The sequence below is a fragment of the Sander lucioperca genome, chromosome 20 (assembly GCF_008315115.2).
Source record: "Sander lucioperca isolate FBNREF2018 chromosome 20, SLUC_FBN_1.2, whole genome shotgun sequence".
Taxonomy (NCBI): domain Eukaryota; kingdom Metazoa; phylum Chordata; class Actinopteri; order Perciformes; family Percidae; genus Sander; species Sander lucioperca.
Genome location: NC_050192.1, coordinates 23,160,026 through 23,178,458, shown reverse-complemented (window position 1 = coordinate 23,178,458; position 18,433 = coordinate 23,160,026). Strand labels below are relative to the sequence as shown.

General features: G+C 41.3%; 1 protein-coding gene across 1 annotated transcript in view; it reads right to left on the bottom strand.

Annotated features, from left to right (window-relative positions):
• The window catches only part of LOC116056953 (NLR family CARD domain-containing protein 3-like), a 53,087-nt gene extending 34,873 nt beyond the window's left edge, over positions 1–18,214 (bottom strand). Inside the window, exons 1-3 of the mRNA XM_035996393.1 lie at positions 18,126–18,214; positions 17,516–17,638; positions 17,063–17,179 (exon numbers count right to left, since the gene is read on the bottom strand). Coding sequence (XP_035852286.1) covers positions 17,063–17,179; positions 17,516–17,638; positions 18,126–18,214 — 329 coding nt within the window. The remainder of the gene's footprint in view (positions 1–17,062; positions 17,180–17,515; positions 17,639–18,125) is intronic.
• Between the last annotated feature and the right edge of the window lie 219 nt (positions 18,215–18,433).

The window sequence follows — 18,433 nt, the reverse complement described above, 5'->3', positions numbered from 1 at the left end:
AGGTCTGGAAGAGTTTCTACATGTCCTTTGATTTAAAGCCAGTCGGACATTAAGCTGAATGTTTCTTTGTTTCTTTTAAGCTTCTTTGTCATCTGAACAAGAAAAGAGTTTCCGGGATTTTTCCCTGCTGGACAATCTGGATTCATTATTTTAAGTAAATGTTTAAGATCTAAGAAAAGGTTGCTGTCACGAGTCTTTAAAAGCAGCATGTTAGATTGGCTGTTTCTGTTGCTGATTTGGGCTAAGTTTGGGCAAAACCAAACCAACCAGCTTTGGAGTCAGCATCCAGAGTCAGACTGTGTGATGGTCTAGCCTACACAGGTTAAAACAGCCAGCAATGGTAGTCTGGTACACAATTTCACCCCATGCTATTTAGTACACAGAGTATTGGGCAGTCAGCCACACCCCAAACAATTCAGCCATCAAAACAAACACATTACACCGTTTGGTTAATTCGTAATCCATGTTTATTTCCTTTAGCTTTACATGGTTTAAATAGAGTGCACTATTTTCTACATTGTAAGGGTTTCTGTTATATTAATCATTATTTTCTGTCTTTGTTACCGTGCTGGTGGCGAGGTCCTTCACAGTGCAGAAAAGGCACAGCCAAGGGTGAAGGACTGTTATATACTATGGCCTGCCAATTGGGCCGTACCATCAGCTAACATGCTGGAGGGGGGATTTAGGTTTATTTGTATTAGTTGCAATTATGTCCATCTTGGTTTTCCCCGTGTGTGTAATTTGGTTTGGCCAATATATGTCCCCTTCAAAGAGGTTAGTTAATTTTGGCTTAAGTTATATTGTGTTGACCTCTTTTATAGGCCAAGGTACTAAGTTCTTGGTTTATTCTTTTTGCATTTTTTTGGTAAATAAAAACCCACTTTTCAACAAAAACTCTCTGTCTCTGACAGACTGATGATTTCTTTTTCTTATTTCCAGAAAAAAAGTTGAAAACAACAAAAACGTTGAAATAATCAACAACAAAAACATTGAAAAAAAGAAACAAAAACAGAAACAAAGAGCATGAAAAACGTCAAAAACAGGGAAAACAACATCAGAAAAAGCACCAAAAATTTGAAGAAACACCTTTTTTTTTTTTTTAAGAAATGAGAAGTGTGCCTAAAGGGCACCAAACGGGTTCGGGAGACTCTACACAACATCAACACTGAGCAGCGACAAAGCTCTTTCTGCTCGGTGTCTCTCCACTCACCGACTGGCTGCCAAACTAGGGATGCACCGAATCCAGATTTTTGGAGTTCGGCCGAATACCGAATCCCCTGGTTGAGATTCTGCTGAATCCTCGTCCCATCCTCAGTCCATGAACACAGTAAACACATTAATGAAGTAAACAGTGACTGTCCTTCCTTTGCTGTACCTGAAGTTGCTGCATTCTGGCTGCTGTCTGTAGATTCCTTCATCACAACTCTTATTCTTTCGGCTGTTTCATACCAGATGTTGTAACAGCGGTGATGTTGTGTATAATTTAGGGTCCTCGCCACCACGACACAAATCAGCATTGCAGATTAAACATGTAGCTGGACTTGAATGGCCTTCTTTTGACTGAAAGTTCTGCCAAACTACACTTTTTCTGCTCACGAGTTCCATTTTCACTTTCTCACAGCCTACTGCATTGAACGCTCCACCTACGTAAACACCTTCCCATAATCAACGGCGCCGTCATTATGTCGACCAGCATCGCGCGTGTAGTGCAAGCGTAGGGTTCGGTTCGGTGGAAAAAAATTCTAAGGTTTGGCAGAAACCCAACCCCGTCAAAAACCCCAATATTCAGCCGAATCTGAAGCCGAATCCTGGAATCGGTGCATCCCTAAAGAAAAGTTAAAGGGGTAGTTCAGAATTTTGGATATAGGACCTCATTTCCAAGTTAGTCAGTGTGTTATTTATCAGTGGAGACAGTTTTCAACACGTTTCGTCCAGTCCTTCCATTTGCAGAGTTCTCTGGTGCTAGGCTAGCGCAAGTCAACAGTATCTGCTAGCCTGCCACTAAAACCCACTTACCCACTCCACAGTACACCTGAGGCAAATAAATTATAATGCCAGACTATCGATGTAAATGTCTGTGTTGATAGAATAATGTTAGAAATAAAACTACCCTTGCATCTCAATGATCGCATTACATTTTGAGGGACTAGTTTCTCAGCAGTGGCGGAATTTTACTTTGCTCCGGTTAGTAGTACTGCGCCATAAAGTAAACAGAGAAGCGCACTCCAGTCGGGACACCTAGTAGTAGTCTAGTACATTGGTATTGAGAAACTAAGGACTAGGCAACATGGTGATTCAGTGTGCATTTAGAAATTGTAAAAATAAACCAAACAGATGGGCACCACAAAGTTTCCACAAATTTCCATTGGGAGAGAGAACCAACTGTGGCTTCTTGCTGCTGGCTTGGACATCAAGGCGGAGACTCTACTCAAGTGGCAAATGTGTAGTGATCATTTTAGACCAGACGACTTTGAAAAACCCCACAATCTAAAGGACCACAAGTCACTGACAACGAATGCGGTTCCATCCGTCTTTCCAGATGCACCAACAGCTACTGATGAACAGGTAATAACTTTTGGTAGGCTACTCAAGCTAATAAAGCTAGCCCCTTTCATAACGTTAGCCTAGCTGCTACTGATAGATTGAGACTGACAATTAGTGGAGATAACGTTACAGTTCAATGCATTGTGGAGAGTGACAACGTTAGCTAACGGTATAGCTACACTCTTGGTAGATACCTGGCTGGGCTAACTGCTAACTTTAGGTAATTGCTGACAGAAAAGTCATGTAAGCTCAGACAGTTTACATGCAAATTGCAGCGGCAGGTAAATAAACTTGCGTGATTGTCATGTAAACCGGCTTTCTCGGTAGCCTAGGTAATATCACTCCGCCGCTGCTGTAGCTTATGCTACCAACTACAGGGAACAAAGTATAACTATTGCAACACAATGCAGGGGTAGTTTTATTTCTAACATTATTCTATCAACACAGACATTTACATCGATAGTCTAGCGTTATAATTTATTTGCCTCGGGTGTACTGTGGAGTGGGTAAGACTGTTTTTAGTGGCAGGCTAGCAGATACTGTTGACTTGCGCTAGCCTAGCACCAGCTAACTCTGCAACTGGAAGGACTGGATGAAAAGTGTTGAAAACGGTCTCCACTGATAAATAACACACTGGAACCATTGATTAACTTGGAAATTAGGTCCTATGTCCAAAATTCTGAACCACCCCTTTAATAGAAAAATGTATTTGATGCATCGTGATGCATAGAGATATCGAATCGAAGATATGATAATCGTAATCGAATTGCGAGATCAGTGAAGATTCACACCTCTAGCAGGCGCTCTGCCTGTTTATCACCACCAGTTTACAGACACGTCTCAGCTGATTGGCTATCACCTGGGACACAGCCAATAAATGAGAGACAACACATCTCAAAGCCGTTTCACACCGTTCAGAGGAAACATGTCGTTCAACCAGGAAACCGTGGCAACACGGTGCACATGATTTATGTTAAAAACATACATGAGATCAGCTCCTAAACTTCATGTCAGGAAAATAACATCACCAATTAATCTGTATGAACAAAAGTTAAAACTAATACGGCCGGTTTGATTCTTTCATGACGCACAGGGACCGATTCAATCTGTATTGTGATTCAATAGTAGGGATGCAACGATTATAGATGTTGTTGGTACGATTATACCAACAAATCCATATGAATCCATTTTTCAAAAAGTAAGTAAACAATGAACAGACAGATTTCTGAATGGAGTTTCATACCCGGTGTGTTTCACGACAGTGCAGCTGCATTTTTTTGGGGCCTTTAGATGAGGCCAAAGCACACCAAAACCAATTTTTTTAAATATTGCTGCGTGCTGCTGCTCACAATAAGAATCTCGGTAGCTTTAGCACAAAAACACAGCTGGTTGTCTGTTGCTATCTGGGTACTACATCGGTTTACACATGGGCCTTTTTATTTAATTATTTATTGTGGTATTTTTCTTTTTTCATTAATATTTTTTTCAACAGTGTAACACATTTATATCGTATATATATATATAGTAAGTGGGTAATTCTACAGTTGTAGTAATAATAATAACAATAATCGTGACAATACTTGATTTATGAGGCACTTTTCAGAACAAAATGCAGCTAAGAGCGCTAACAGCAAACCACTGTGTGTGTGTATGTGTGTGTATGTTACAGTTTTTTTTCCAATTGCTAACACATTAAAATGACATGCATAGCACAATTATTTAAACTGACACTCAGAGAGCAAAACCTCTTCTCAAGTCTCCAAAAGTCTAAACTTATTTTCTGCTTTACACACATTTTGCAATTCAAAATGTCACTTTTTAAATGCACTGAACACGGTTCTCTGCATAAGACAACAATCTGACATAAAGTCACATGTTTGCCATTTCAAAAACACTGCCATTCAAAATGACACGACATGAGCTGATTGGCCAATATATACACACCTGGCCAAACACCTCATTAACAATTTCTTTCTGCAATTTTCCTTTTCAGTTTAATGTTTTTTGTGAGCATATTTTTGTTCAGTCCAATGTAAATATATCTGCTGTGCATACGTTGCACTGACTTGTTTGGTGAAAAATAAAATAAATAAATGTTTCAACAGCATGTGTGTATGTGTGTGTGTGTGTGTGTGTGTGTGTGTGTGTGTGTGTGTGTATCTGCAAACATTTCTGTGCATGTGAACAATCTGAAGAATTTTCTACAATTTGAACTATTTTAGTATTATGGCAAAGCATACTAAAGATGAAGATAAAAAAAAGATTCATTATGCCCAGCAGTGTGTAAAATCTGGTAATATGAATGAAGAGTGTGCCATTTGGTGCTAAAGTTTGATTTTGATAATGCTAGATGTAGTTCTGGTTGCAGTGCTTCATTTTGCAGGATATATGAGGTATTTTGCAGTTTGGGTGTGTGGTTTTGTGAATTATGTATTTTGATAAAACCAACCTAGTTTGCAAAATTGTGTTTTAGTGATGTTATTTACAGAACTGCCTCAAACTCTCTCCTGAAAAAACTAGATGTTGTTCACCATAGTGCCATAAGTTTTGTGACCAGAGCCCCTTATAAAACCCACCACTGCAACTTCTATGCATTAGTTGGCTGGCCCTCGTTACACACTCGACGCCTGACTCACTGGTACCATCTCATTTACAAATCCTTGCTAGGCAAAGCCCTGCTGTACCTACACTCACTGGTCCCTATAGCTTTACCCACCCGCAACCTGCGCTGAAGCAGTTACATCTCCTTGGTCACCCCTAAAGCCCACACCTCCATTGGCCGCCACTCCTTCCAGTTCTCAGCTGCAAATGACTGGAATGAACTACAAAAACCCCTGAAACTCAAAACCCTTATCTCACTAACTGCCTTCAAGTACGTCTGTCTGAGCTCCTGTCCGATCACTGCACATGCTAACTGTTCTCCATTATTCACGCTCTGTTTCCCACCTCCTTACTGCAATCCATTATCTCTGTCATGCACCACTGCATATTTGCACACATGCACATCTTCTCCTGCATTGCTATCACGTCCTTTTGCACTATTCATCCACCCTGGTATGCTCAACTGTTATTCCTCCCACCTTTGTTGTCACACAATTTTTGTACACCACAATCTGCATTAACTGTATATTGACGTTTTACTACATTTCAGCATTTATATAGTCTGTCAATTCATATATAGTGTTAGTACTGACCTATATCACTAACCAGACCACAAATTGCACTAACTGTATATCGACTCTCATCATCTCAGCATTTATATAGACTGTCTATTCCGGTTTACTGTGTTATTACTGATCAACATCACTAACTAGATCATAATTTGCACTAACTGTTTTTTGTTTGTTTGACTCTTCACTACATCTCAGCAGTGTTATAGACTGTCTATTCATGTATATTGGGTTATTACCATATGACTTTCACATATCCTTCGTCTTAAGCACACCTCACTTTGCACCGGCTTTGTAATGCCTACTTAATCTGCACTTCATGTAGCCTTTATGTAGCCTTTTGTATTCTGTATTCTTGTATTGTTTTTTTTCATTCAACCTTTATTTAACCAGGAAAAGTCCCATTGAGTTACAGTAACTCTTCTCCCAGGGAGTCCTGGCCAAGACTGGCGGCAAAACAGTTTCAAAATACATAAAAGACAGGACAAAGGTTACATACTACACCACAAATCTCTGTACATACACTATACATACTAGAACACAAACAAGACATTACACTTAACTTAAGCTAATACAGATATACAACTTAAAGGGCACCTAGTTAAAAGCAGTTACACTGTTCAGTCAGAGTATTGAATGTGAAACAGTATGTTGTCCTGCTTTTCTTGGCCAGGTCGCCGTTGCAAATGAGAACCTGTTCTCAACGGCCTACCTGGTTAAATAAAGGTTAAATAAAAATTTAAAAAAGTAATTTATATTCGTTATTAGCTTTTTATAAATAATGTTTTGTTTATATGTGCTGTTTTTAACCAGAATCCTTTGTTTATAGCATTATGTCTATAAAATATATTTACCTTATATATGTAGTATATAAATATTAAAAAACTACACAAATACATTTATAACTGAAGAAATAAAATATGTAAACAACTAAAAAATTAACCCTTTTTTTTAGTAATCCAATTTCTCTGATCTTAAAAAAATAAAATTGAATTCTTTTTTTTTAATATTCCTAATTTGACATATTTAATATATAAGTAGTTGATTTTTTTTTTTTAAATTAATCCAGATATTCAAGTTTGGCCAAACTACATTTCCCATAATGCAACTGCACCCTCCCTGTAGTTGTGCTGATCAACCTTTAAACGTCCGCAGCCTCTCATTAAGAAAGTGTTTGGATCTTAGACTGTAAATATTATTATATTCATATATACAGTCTATTGTTTAAATGTTATTAAACGTAACACTAAAATAATTAGAAAAATATCCTGAACAGCAAAGAAGTAGTACTAGATGAATCCCGCCATCCTGGAGTTCACTGACGTTAAAAGTTAAACAGAAAGACCACAAACACATCACAGTAACTTTATGCTTTTATTGTGAAAAGAGACAGAACTCAAAACTAAACATGACACAAATCAACGGCATTTCTACAATTTCATGATCACAGCTTCCATCTTTAAAGAAGTTTACAATGTTCACAAGGAATCTGTTCAATCATTCTTAATTATTTCATACAAAGTTCATTCATTAGTTTTTTTTTTGTCATGGTAATTGGTTGAATTTGTGTGAATTGGCGCGATCGCGACATCGCAAAATCCTGGAGTGACTGTACATTATATTACATATCATTTAGCTGATGCTTTTATCCAAAGCGACTTACAATTGCTATATATGTCAGAGGTTGCACACCTTTTTTTTTTAACAGTTCTTTCCTGGAGGCCAGGCCTGGATGTGATGATGAAATTAGGTGATGCATGAAGATGAATGACATCTTTTATTTAACTACTTCAATCAGAGAATGCAGAAATATAAAAACAAATATGTGGCTTTACCACACTTAGTAGTATTTACATTATTTAATTATTATGTACTGTAATAAACATATGTAAACATGTGGATTCATCCATCCATCCATCTTCGTCCGCTTATCCGGTGTCGGGTCGCAGGGGCAGCAGCTCCAGCAGGGGACCCCAAACTTCCCTTTCCCGAGCCACATTAACCAGCTCCGACTGGGGGATCCCAAAGCGTTCCCAGACCAGGTTGGAGATATAATCCCTCCACCTAGTCCTGGGTCTTCCCTGAGGCCTCCTCCCAGCTGGACGTGCCTCCACCTAGTCCTGGGTCTTCCCCGAGGCCTCCTCCCAGCTGGACGTGCCTGGAACACCTCCCTAGGGAGGCGCCCAGGGGGCATCCTTACCAGATGCCCGAACCACCTCAACTGGCTCCTTTCGACGTGAAGGAGCAGCGGCTCTACTCCGAGCTCCTCACGGATGACTGAGCTTCTCACCCTATCTCTAAGGGAGACGCCAGCCACCCTCCTGAGGAAACCCATTTCGGCCGCTTGTACCCTGGATCTCGTTCTTTCGGTCATGACCCAGCCTTCATGACCATAGGTGAGGGTAGGAACCAAAACTGTGGATTGCACTTTTTAAACACTGTCTTTGAACTTTACTAGACAGTTAAATAAGTAAAAAATATAGTATATACTGTGTGTATATATATATATATATATATACATACACACACACATACATATACACACACACACACACACATACACACACACACACACACACACACACACACACACACACACACACACACAGCGCACACAGAGGAGCTGCCTCCAGCCCCTCCCCCTCGTGAAGTTCCGCGTGCATGACAGCGTCAACGTTGCACTTGCTCAGAGAGGCTATCGTTAGCATGCTGCTGCTGGTCTCGTCGTAGGATTAACTGTACTAATAAAACCGTTGAAACAACGCAGCCACGCTGATGTGAAAGCTCCCCGAACGTCATTTATCAGAGTCTGGTTGTTACCCCTCTTCGCGGCAGTCTGCTCTGCTCCATATCTTTATAACGGAGCTAACTAACTGGAGCTAACCGCTAATCAGAGCTAATCGTTGCTAACAGAGCCTTCAGTTCTCCGTGCCTGTATCCATTAACTGCATGTATGGACTCGAGCCCGAATAAAACCCTTCATTTTATTAAAATGGCTGTAAAAACTACAACTCAGAGTTGTTTGAATGACAGAAATCTGCTCAAGCTACGGCGTAGCATTAGCGTGCTAAGTTGATGCTTTCTGTGCGGAGTGCAGACTGATTTGCTCTCGCGAGTCACGTGACCAAATCGCAGCCTTTGCCATTAGGAAATCGCATTTTAACATATCGTGATATTATTGCAAATGCGATTAATCGTTCAGTCCTACCAGGCGGCCAACCTGACATATTTCTGTAAGTATGATCCTGTACAGACTCAACTGATCAGCAGTGAGAAACAGGAGGAGACTCTCCGTCCTCCACACAACACAGACACACTGAGGAACCAGGAGACCAGATCCTAAACCCAGGATAGAGAGGCTGAGTGAATGTGGTGTTGAAGGTGTAGAGGAGGATCAGTGAGTCAGAGGAGACTGTGTAGAAGGACAGAGAGCCAGCAGGACAGTCCACATACACTGCTACTCTGTTAGAGACAGAGGAGGAGGAGATGGGTGTTCCTTTCTTATTGTGACAGACAGAGTAACCTTCATCAGAGCAGCTCAGACTCCAGGACTGATCGTTATGTCCAAACACACAATCAGCAATGTTTCCTTTCCTGCTGATTCCTCTGTAACTCACTGATATAAGGACATCTCCTCTCCTCTCAACCTCCCAGTAACAGCGACCAGTCAGACCATCTCTACACAGCAGCTGAGGACTGCAGTCAAACCTCTCTGGATGATCAGGATATGGCTGATCCTCCTCCACACATGTCACCTTCCTGTTGTTGTCAGACAGTTTGAGTTTTCTGTTCACTGTGTTTGTGTCCAGTGTGAGTTCACAGGAATCTGACAGAGAGAACGAGACACAACACAGCTGCAGTTATTAACCAATCAGCACTTTGATGATGACATCAGAGGGTTGAATGAGTGATGTCACAGATTGATGAATGAAATTAAAAACACACTTACACTTCCTCAGACCTGGTGTCAACCATCTGACTCCAGCAGGCTCCACCCTGAAAGAAGGAGGGGGGGGGGGGGGGCATTACATCACTCTCACACACACAGCTTCATTCTGATCAAATGTAGGGTTGGAATTTACTCATTTTATATTCATATTTGGGCTGTCAATAAATTCAAATATTTAATTCAGTTTAATTTCCTTTAAAGTGTCCAATCATAAGAGAAGTTATCTCAGGACACATTCCAGATAGAGGAGGTCTAAGTCAGGATTTCATTTCATAGTACGCACAACAACTGTCCTCTAAAGCTGTTTACTGCTCCAGAAATCAGCTGTTCTCATAAAAGGCTATGAGAGTGGGTTCCTAGCGTACTTTATCATATCATAACGACCAGGTCATGAGAATATTACTGAAACTACAGGTTGTTGTTTTATAGGACGGAGATGTCCGTCTCTAGTTCCTGATAAACTGATCTATAGCTATATGAACGCTGTGTTATTCAACCACAGCTGCATGAAAATAAAAGCCCTACAGAGGGAAATTAATGACATATGTTATAGAGTAGAAATAGCAGTGTGTGCCTATTATGTTTGGACATTTATGAATTTATGATTTAGACGTTTTAGAAAGTTTATGACGTCGCCCTGACTTAACAACTGGAGAAACAGCTGAAACCGACAGTATGATACTAATTTGTAAAAACAATTTGGCGAGAGAGAGAGAGAGAGAGAGAGAGAGAGAGAGAGAGAGAGAGAGAAAGAGAGAGAGAGAGAGAGAGAAAGAGAGAGAGAAAGAGAGAGAGAGAAAGAGAGAGAGAGAGAGAGAGAGAGAAAGAGAGAGAGACAGAGAGAGAGAGAAGGCTACTGGAAAAAACATCTTCGGAATCCTGTTCTTGTTTTTAGTACTTTTGTGTTTTAAGTCTACTTGGCACTTTAGTTTAAATATTGTATGTACATATTGTGCATAGGGGTGCACCGATCCAATATTAAGATCGGATATTGGCCCCGATATTGACAAAATAGCTGGATCCGGGATCGAAAAAATGAACAGATCCATGAGCCGATCCAGTTTGTTTCTTGTTTCCCCTCCGTTGCAGCACTGGGACCCCGGTTAACTGCGTACCCTTCTCACTCATGGTAGTAACTTTATAACACAACAATTAATAACCCACAACTAACTCTCTTTAAAAGGATAAAACACCATAGCACATAACAATTTGTGACTTAAACAATTTCTAACACTAATAATTTTACATTTACAAATGTACACCGCAGAACATGGCATGTTGGGTAACACTATAGCTGCTAGCTAGCCAGGTAGCATAACAGTCTGTTAAGCTGGGAGAGGCTCTGGTCGCTACGGCACATTCAAGAACAGAGAAGAAAGTTAGAGGATGAAGAAAGACCGGAGATACACCAGAACAACGCCTGTTGTTCCCAAGTTTTTTGTTTCCAAAAAATCAGACATAATTTAGCCACTGTTGTTGCCCGTCGCTCTAACGTTACTTGGCCTTGCTACCGTTACCGTGCTAACATAAGGACATGTCACTTCAAGCATGCAGTGGAGCAACATTATGAACGCAATCTACCTACGGTCCCGCTACAGACCGTTGAGAAAGACTGGTTCAGAGCAATGATTAAAACACTGGATTTAAGATGCCTTGCCTCGCTGAAATATGGAGCTGCATTGTATTACTGTACAAGAAGCAGGCATCATTTGGCCCGTTTCCATGTAGTTACATAGTCACTGATATGATCATAACCACTACAGTGGTCAATTACCTATTTTTGAGGGGGAAATAAACTTTTTTCGCCGCAAAAATTTCGCAGCGAAAGCATGAACTGTCCTCTGGAGGACATCCACCAGACCAGCGGGCGCCCGTGGATTGTTGTCGGCCGCGGCAGGTGAGGAAGGCGGGGAGGAATTAGAAGGATGCCGGTCAGCCCTGCTAGCCTGGCTAAGGCAACTAACACACAGTTCGCCACTGCAGAGACTACTATTCACCAACGCCAGATGGATCGCACACAAAATGGATATATATGCTACAAATACACAGGGAACTGCTGCGTGATGATTATTACCGAAGCCTGGCTGAACACACTCACTCATCCCAGACGGCAGCTCGCAGCTAACAGGGTAGGTGAATTTAAACAATGTCTGAGTTGAAAACGCATCTTGTTGTCATGTAAGGGCCCTGTTCATGTTGCACAGACATTTTAATTGCATTTTGTGTCTGTTAAGAGGCACAAAGGCACTCTTTATGATATGCCCCCAAAACTGCCGTTCTAGCTAAGTGGGAGCTCTCGGCATTAGCTGCAGCAGCTCCAGTTAGCTAGCACCGATTCGGCTCGTTTTTTTTGCTATCGACAGTACTCACATACTTATAGCGATCAAGATTAACGTAAAAATTGCCCGGAGTTCTCCTTTAACTTTACATCTAAAAATATAAACAAACTTGCAGCGTATACAATATATAAAATACATATGAAATTTATATATATATATATATATATATATATATATATATATATATATATATATATATATATCATTAGATGAGTATCTCATAGAAAAAAATGTACGCAGTGTGAACAGGATTACGGCTGCTGGCGCCACTGCCACACTATCATTTACAGAGACCCAACAATTCCCCCAAGAGCAAGCATTTGGTGCAACAGTGGACCTTTCTCTGAAGAGAAACATATATATTACATCACTTTCACGTACACATATTGTATATTGTCTTTGCACCGCAGGAACTAGGAAAGAGCGTTTTGAGGGACTTTTTGTACTCTACCAGCACAAGAGGAACTTAGAGAAATAATTGCTCCAGACGTCAGTGTACATCTCTGATCGATCACATGAGCCATGCAGCACCGGTAACTGACATTTTAAACCTCTAGCTAACTAGTCTGCCGAAAAAGTAGAGTAATGCTTCATCCACACACTCTTCTTACAGCATAGAAAGCACACTGCTTTGTGCTAAGCTAGGCTAAATCTCTCGTTGACCTTTCTGTCGAGATAAAACTGATTTGATCCCGGGAAAGAGGGAAAAAAAGGATATTTCTTAAAATCACGGACAGTTCCTTTATCATACAGCTATCTGTCAAAACTACATCCATTATTAACAAAAGAGAGTTATCATTTTAGTTCCTGGAGATGTTCTCCTTAAAGCTTCCTACACAAATATCTCCTTGTTGTTTATCAGTGTTTGTACCTGAGAGTGTCCAGTCTCCAGAGAGGATCCTTCAGTCCTGCTGACAGTAGCTTCACTCCTGAGTCTCCTGGATGATTGTAGCTCATGTCCAGCTCTCTCAGATGGGAGGGGTTGGAGCTCAGAGCTGAGACCAGAGAAGAACAGCCTTCCTCTGAGATCAGACAGCCTGACAGACTGCAAACACACAGAACAACACACAGGAACCCTCTGTCAACAAGTGGAGCCATGTGTTTGTTTTATGTTTGTTTGTTGTCCAGGTATATTTTGGTTAGGTTAGAATTTAGAATAAGTCTTTAAAATCATATGTGATATTTAATTATTCAACAACAAAACAAATGATTAAAAATGTTCACTCTGAGTCTCGAAACCTCTGCCCAAGTTCATCAAATCAGCAGACACAAAGCTACATGTAAGCTGTTAATGAACTAAAGTTAGTCCGATTTTTAAATGGTCATCAGGTGAATCCTGACCTGAGAGTCTCCAGTGTGGAGTGTGGACTCGTCAGTCCAAAAGAGATCAGCTTCCCTCCTGAATCCTGCAGGTTGTTGTTACTCAGGTCCAACTCTCTCAGACTAGAGGACTGGGAGCTCAGAACTGAGGACAGAGCTTCACAGCTTCTCTCTGACAGATTACAGCCACTCAGTCTGGAGAGACAACAGGAAGGAAACAAGTTATTTATTTTTTAATTCCTGTTGAAATATATTTATTGATGAATAACCCTTGTGTCCCGGTGACCCGAAGGACAATACAAGGGATACATTACACTTACAGAGCTTTTTTGGAAGCTTTGACCACTGGCAGTAGCCTCAGAAGAGCCTCCTCTGAAGCAGAGTATTTCTTCAGGTCAAACACGTCCAGATCTTTCTCTGATGACAGTAAGATGAAGACCAGAGCTGACCACTGAGCAGGAGACAGTCTATCTGTGGAGAGACTTCCTGAACTCAGGGCCCGTTGGATCTCCTCCACTAGAGAACGATCATTCAGTTCATTCAAACAGTGGAACAGATTGATGCTTCTCTCTGCAGACAGATTCTCACTGATCTTTGTCTTGATGTACTGGACTGTTTCCTGATTGGTCTGTGAGCTACTTCCTGTCTGTGTCATCAGACCTCGTAGGAGATTCTGATTGGTCTGCAGTGAAAGACCCAGGAGGAAGCGGAGGAACAAGTCCAGGTGTCCATTTAGACTCTGTAAGGCCTTGTCCACAGCACTCTGGTAGAAACGTGTTGATGTTGTTTGTTCTTCTGACAGCAGGTTGACTCCAGAGTTGGTGAATGTCAGATGGACATGAAGAGCAGCCAGAAACTCCTGAACACTCAGATGGATGAAGCAGAATACCTTGTCCTGGTACAGTCCACTCTCCTCTTTAAAGATCTGTGTGAACACTCCTGAGTACACCGAGGCTGCTGTGATGTCGATGCCACACTCTGTCAGGTCTGATTCATAGAAGATCAGGTTGCCTTTCTGCAGCTGCTCAAAAGCCAGTTTTCCCAGAGACTCGATCATCTTCCTGCTCTCTGGACTCCAGTGTGGATCTGTCTCAGCTCCTCCATCATACTTGATGTTCTTCACTTTGGCCTGAACCACCAGGAAGTGAACGTACATCTCAGTCAGGGTCTTGGGCAGCTTTCCTCCCTTTCTGGTCTTCAACACATCCTCCAGAACTGTAGCAGTGATCCAGCAGAAGACCGGGATGTGGCACATGATGTGGAGGCTTTGTGATGTCTTGATGTGGGAGATGATTCTGTTGGCCTGCTCCTCATCTCTGAATCTCTTCCTGAAGTACTCCTCCTTCTGGGCGTCAGTGAACCCTCTGATCTCTGTCACCATGTCAACACACCCAGGAGGAATCTGATTGGCTGCTGCAGGTCGTGTGGTTATCCAGAGGCGAGCAGATGGAAGCAGATTCCCCCTGATGAGGTTTGTCAGCAGCACACCCACTGAGGTGGACTTTGTAACATCAGTCAGGATTTTAGTGTTGAGGAAGTCCAGAGGAAGTCGACACTCATCCAGACCGTCAAAGATGAACACAACCGGGAACTCTTCAAACCTGCAGATTCCTGCTTCTTTGGTTTCACTAAAGAAGTAATCAACAAGTTCCACCAAGCTGTACTTTTCCTCTTTCAGCACATTCAGCTCTCTGAAGGTGAATGGAAATGTGAACTGGATGTCCTGGTTGGCTTTGTCTTCAGCCCAGTCCAGAGTGAACTTCTGTGTTAAGACTGTTTTCCCGATGCCAGCCACTCCCTTTGTCATCACTGTTCTGATTGGTTCATCTCTTCCAGGTGGGGTTTTAAAGATGTCTTCTCGTCTGATTGTTGTTTCTGGTCTGTCTGGTTTCCTGGATGCTGTTTCAATCTGTCTGACCTCATGTTCATCATTGACCTCTGCAGTCCCTCCCTTTGTGATGTAGATCTCTGTGAACATCTGATTCAGAAGGGTTGGGTTTCCTGCTTTAGCAATCCCCTCAAACACACACTGGAACTTCTTCTGCTGGTTAGATTTGAGTTTACGCTTACAAACTCCAGAATGACTTCCTGAATGAATACAGAACAAAAAAGATCAGTAAGTGATTTATAAAAGAAAACAGAAACATATTTTGACCCTTCTCTGGAGACATTGGTAAACGTCCCATTAGTCCAGCAAGTTAAATCTTTAGAGAAATCCTCTTACTGTTCTGCAGACGGTCAGCCAGCTCGTCCTGCTTCATTCTCCTCAGGAAGTACAGTGTGATCTTCAGAAATGCCTCTCTGCTGCTCCTCTGCTCTTCATCCTCATCCTCCCTCTGACTCTCTAAGCATTCTGGGTAATTTGGACTCAGAACCTTCTGGATCTTCTTCAGCTCGTATTTCACAAAAGTGATGATGTTCTCCTCGAGCAGCTGGAAGAGAAGGTTATATGAATCAAATCAAACTGAAATCATGGAAGCAAACATCAGATCCATGTTGGACAGACTGACAACCCACTGGTCTGAAAAGTGCAGCATGGAGATGATTGTGAACAGAATAGATGTAAAAGTAGTTGTTGTACATGTACAGACCATAAAGATGGAGTCCAGGTGTGTTTGATGCTGCTGGGTAGACTGACCACTGGGAACCTCTGAGCTCTCCTGGTCCACTCTGTGGAGGAATCAGGAAGAATTAGCTCACATCATGTCTGTCCACACAGAGACAAATATAAGGTAAAGGTCCTGTGACTTAAAGTGTTGATTACAACATTGAATCAGATGGTTTCCCCTGACATTAAAGTGTTGGTGGTACTGCTGATCCCACTGTGAATCAACAGAAAGAACTAAGAAGTAAACAAGGGCTACAACATCATTGGCCTAAAGGACTCCTGAAGCAGCAGACTGGTATCATGATGCCAGGAAGTCTGCAGCTTCTGTCGTCATGGAAGCAAACATTCGTAGGTAGAAGTTTGGGGAGTCAACGGTGAAAACCCTTCTGTTGGCCTGAAAACAATTTTGGCAAACCATCAGCTGACTCAGGAGGGGGAAGCAGAGCTTAGATGGCCTGTTTGTAGTCAGGGAGAACTGCTGACCTGGACTGAGGATACTGTTGGATGGTGGTTACCTTTTTTTTGCTTCCCCTTATTGACTTCTGATCTGACATCCAACTGGCAAACCCAGATCCAACATTTGGGAAGAATTTTGCGGTTTGACCAGTTTGGGTCAGGAGACTTCGAGGAAAAACAATCTGGTCATGAACCCAATCACTGGAACTTGGCCTTAAGTGTCCAGACTCAAATTGCATAAGTCTTCTCATGGCAAATAGTGTCCTGACCCAGGTGACACAAACACTTACCAAGGGACGCTGGTAGTCCAGGGGGGGTGTGCAAATGAAGTTACCCTGGAAGGGGCACTCTGAGGCGCACACAACCAACCATCCCCCTGGTATTCCCAGTTGGAGAATAACATTTGGGAAGAATTTTGTCATTCATGATTTTTAGCCTACCCTATGGCTATGGGAGATTTAAAATGCTTTTTAATGGGGCTAAAACACCAGATAATAGTGGACCAAACCAGGTCCAATGTTAAATTGAGATCTACAGTTGAAGACTTGTCTTACTGGACAGCTTTCAGATGTGAGAATATAATTATATGTGAAGAAGAAAGATAATAAAAATAAATTGAAAAATTTCTATTGATGAAACATGAATCAACAATATTATAATATTATTAACAGCTTACTTCTTTCCAGCATAGGGTTGTTGACCTTTAAAATCAATGAGGCGATGATTTGACCGGTCACTCTTGAAGGACACACAGCTGGGTCCAGGTTCAGCAGAGTCTGGTCTTTGATGGATCCTGTTACACAGAGAGTAAGACCAACAGGGATGGAAATTCACTTTTTAGTATTCAGACACAAAAACTGCTGGAGATACAAGCAGCAACTAAAACAAGATTAACACAAAGAAGTTCAATAAACTATACAAAAAACTGAGTTAAAAAGCTAAAACTCCAGAGAATATATTGGACCAAACCAGATCCAATATTTCCCTAAAGTCAAGAGTTGAAGACTGGTTTAACTGGACAACTTTCAGATGTGAGAAGAAAGATGTGAAAATAAACTCCAAAAACTTTTCTGGATATATAAAAATTAAAACATGAATCAGTAATATTATAATATTATTAACAGCTTACCTCTTTTCATCAGAGGGTTGCTCTCCTTTAAAGTCAATGAGGCGATGATTTGACCGGTCGCTCTTTAAGGACACACAGCTGGGTTCAGGTTCAGGTTCAGGAGACTCTGGTCTCTGCTGGGTCCTGATAGAAAAACACATTTATTGAGGGTCACATCAAGTCTCCCAGCATATATTAGAATATTAATATGAATATGTCTGTAGCAGTCCCCTGATTAGGATATGACGGGAGTATTTTTGTGGGCTCGGGATGCGACAAGTGATTCCTGTGTCACACTAGTCTGTAGGCCTAATTATTAACAATTAAATGCCAATCATGCTTTACTTTCTGTCCAAAACTCAATAAATATATCTTCTGAAATCAGAATTTAAAAAAATCTAAGCATAATATTTCAAAATGTTGTCTAAACAGAAAGATATTTTGAGTGAGACAGGAAATTATTTTGCAAAAATATTCTCATTTTAGTCATCAACTAAAATAATTCCTTTTCACGAAAAAATACTTTATTTGAAGGAGTCTGCATGAGACTGACATGACACAAAACAACCCAGACAGGACGTAGCTCCATCCAATGAGACTCGTTCCAGTTTGCTGGATGTTCACAACTCACCTCAATCTTCTTCTTAACATTTCAATTTCCATTGCAATTTGCTCCTTCTGCCATTCAAGTCTCTCCATCAGTCCTCTCTCCTCCAGCATCTCGTTCACAATGGCTTTGCAGGCAGGTAATATTAATGTCTCTGCCACAGTGTGTGGCTTTTTTGATTTAGCTACTAGTTCAGCTACTCAATAGCTAGCTTTGAGAGCTCTCTAGACACCTTTGTGGTTTTTTCTCATTAACGTTACCTGTTTCTCAGTGTGTTCACGCAGGCCGACAAAATAGTCCATGTTCTTGTTTAGAAGTGACGGGTGTTTCTT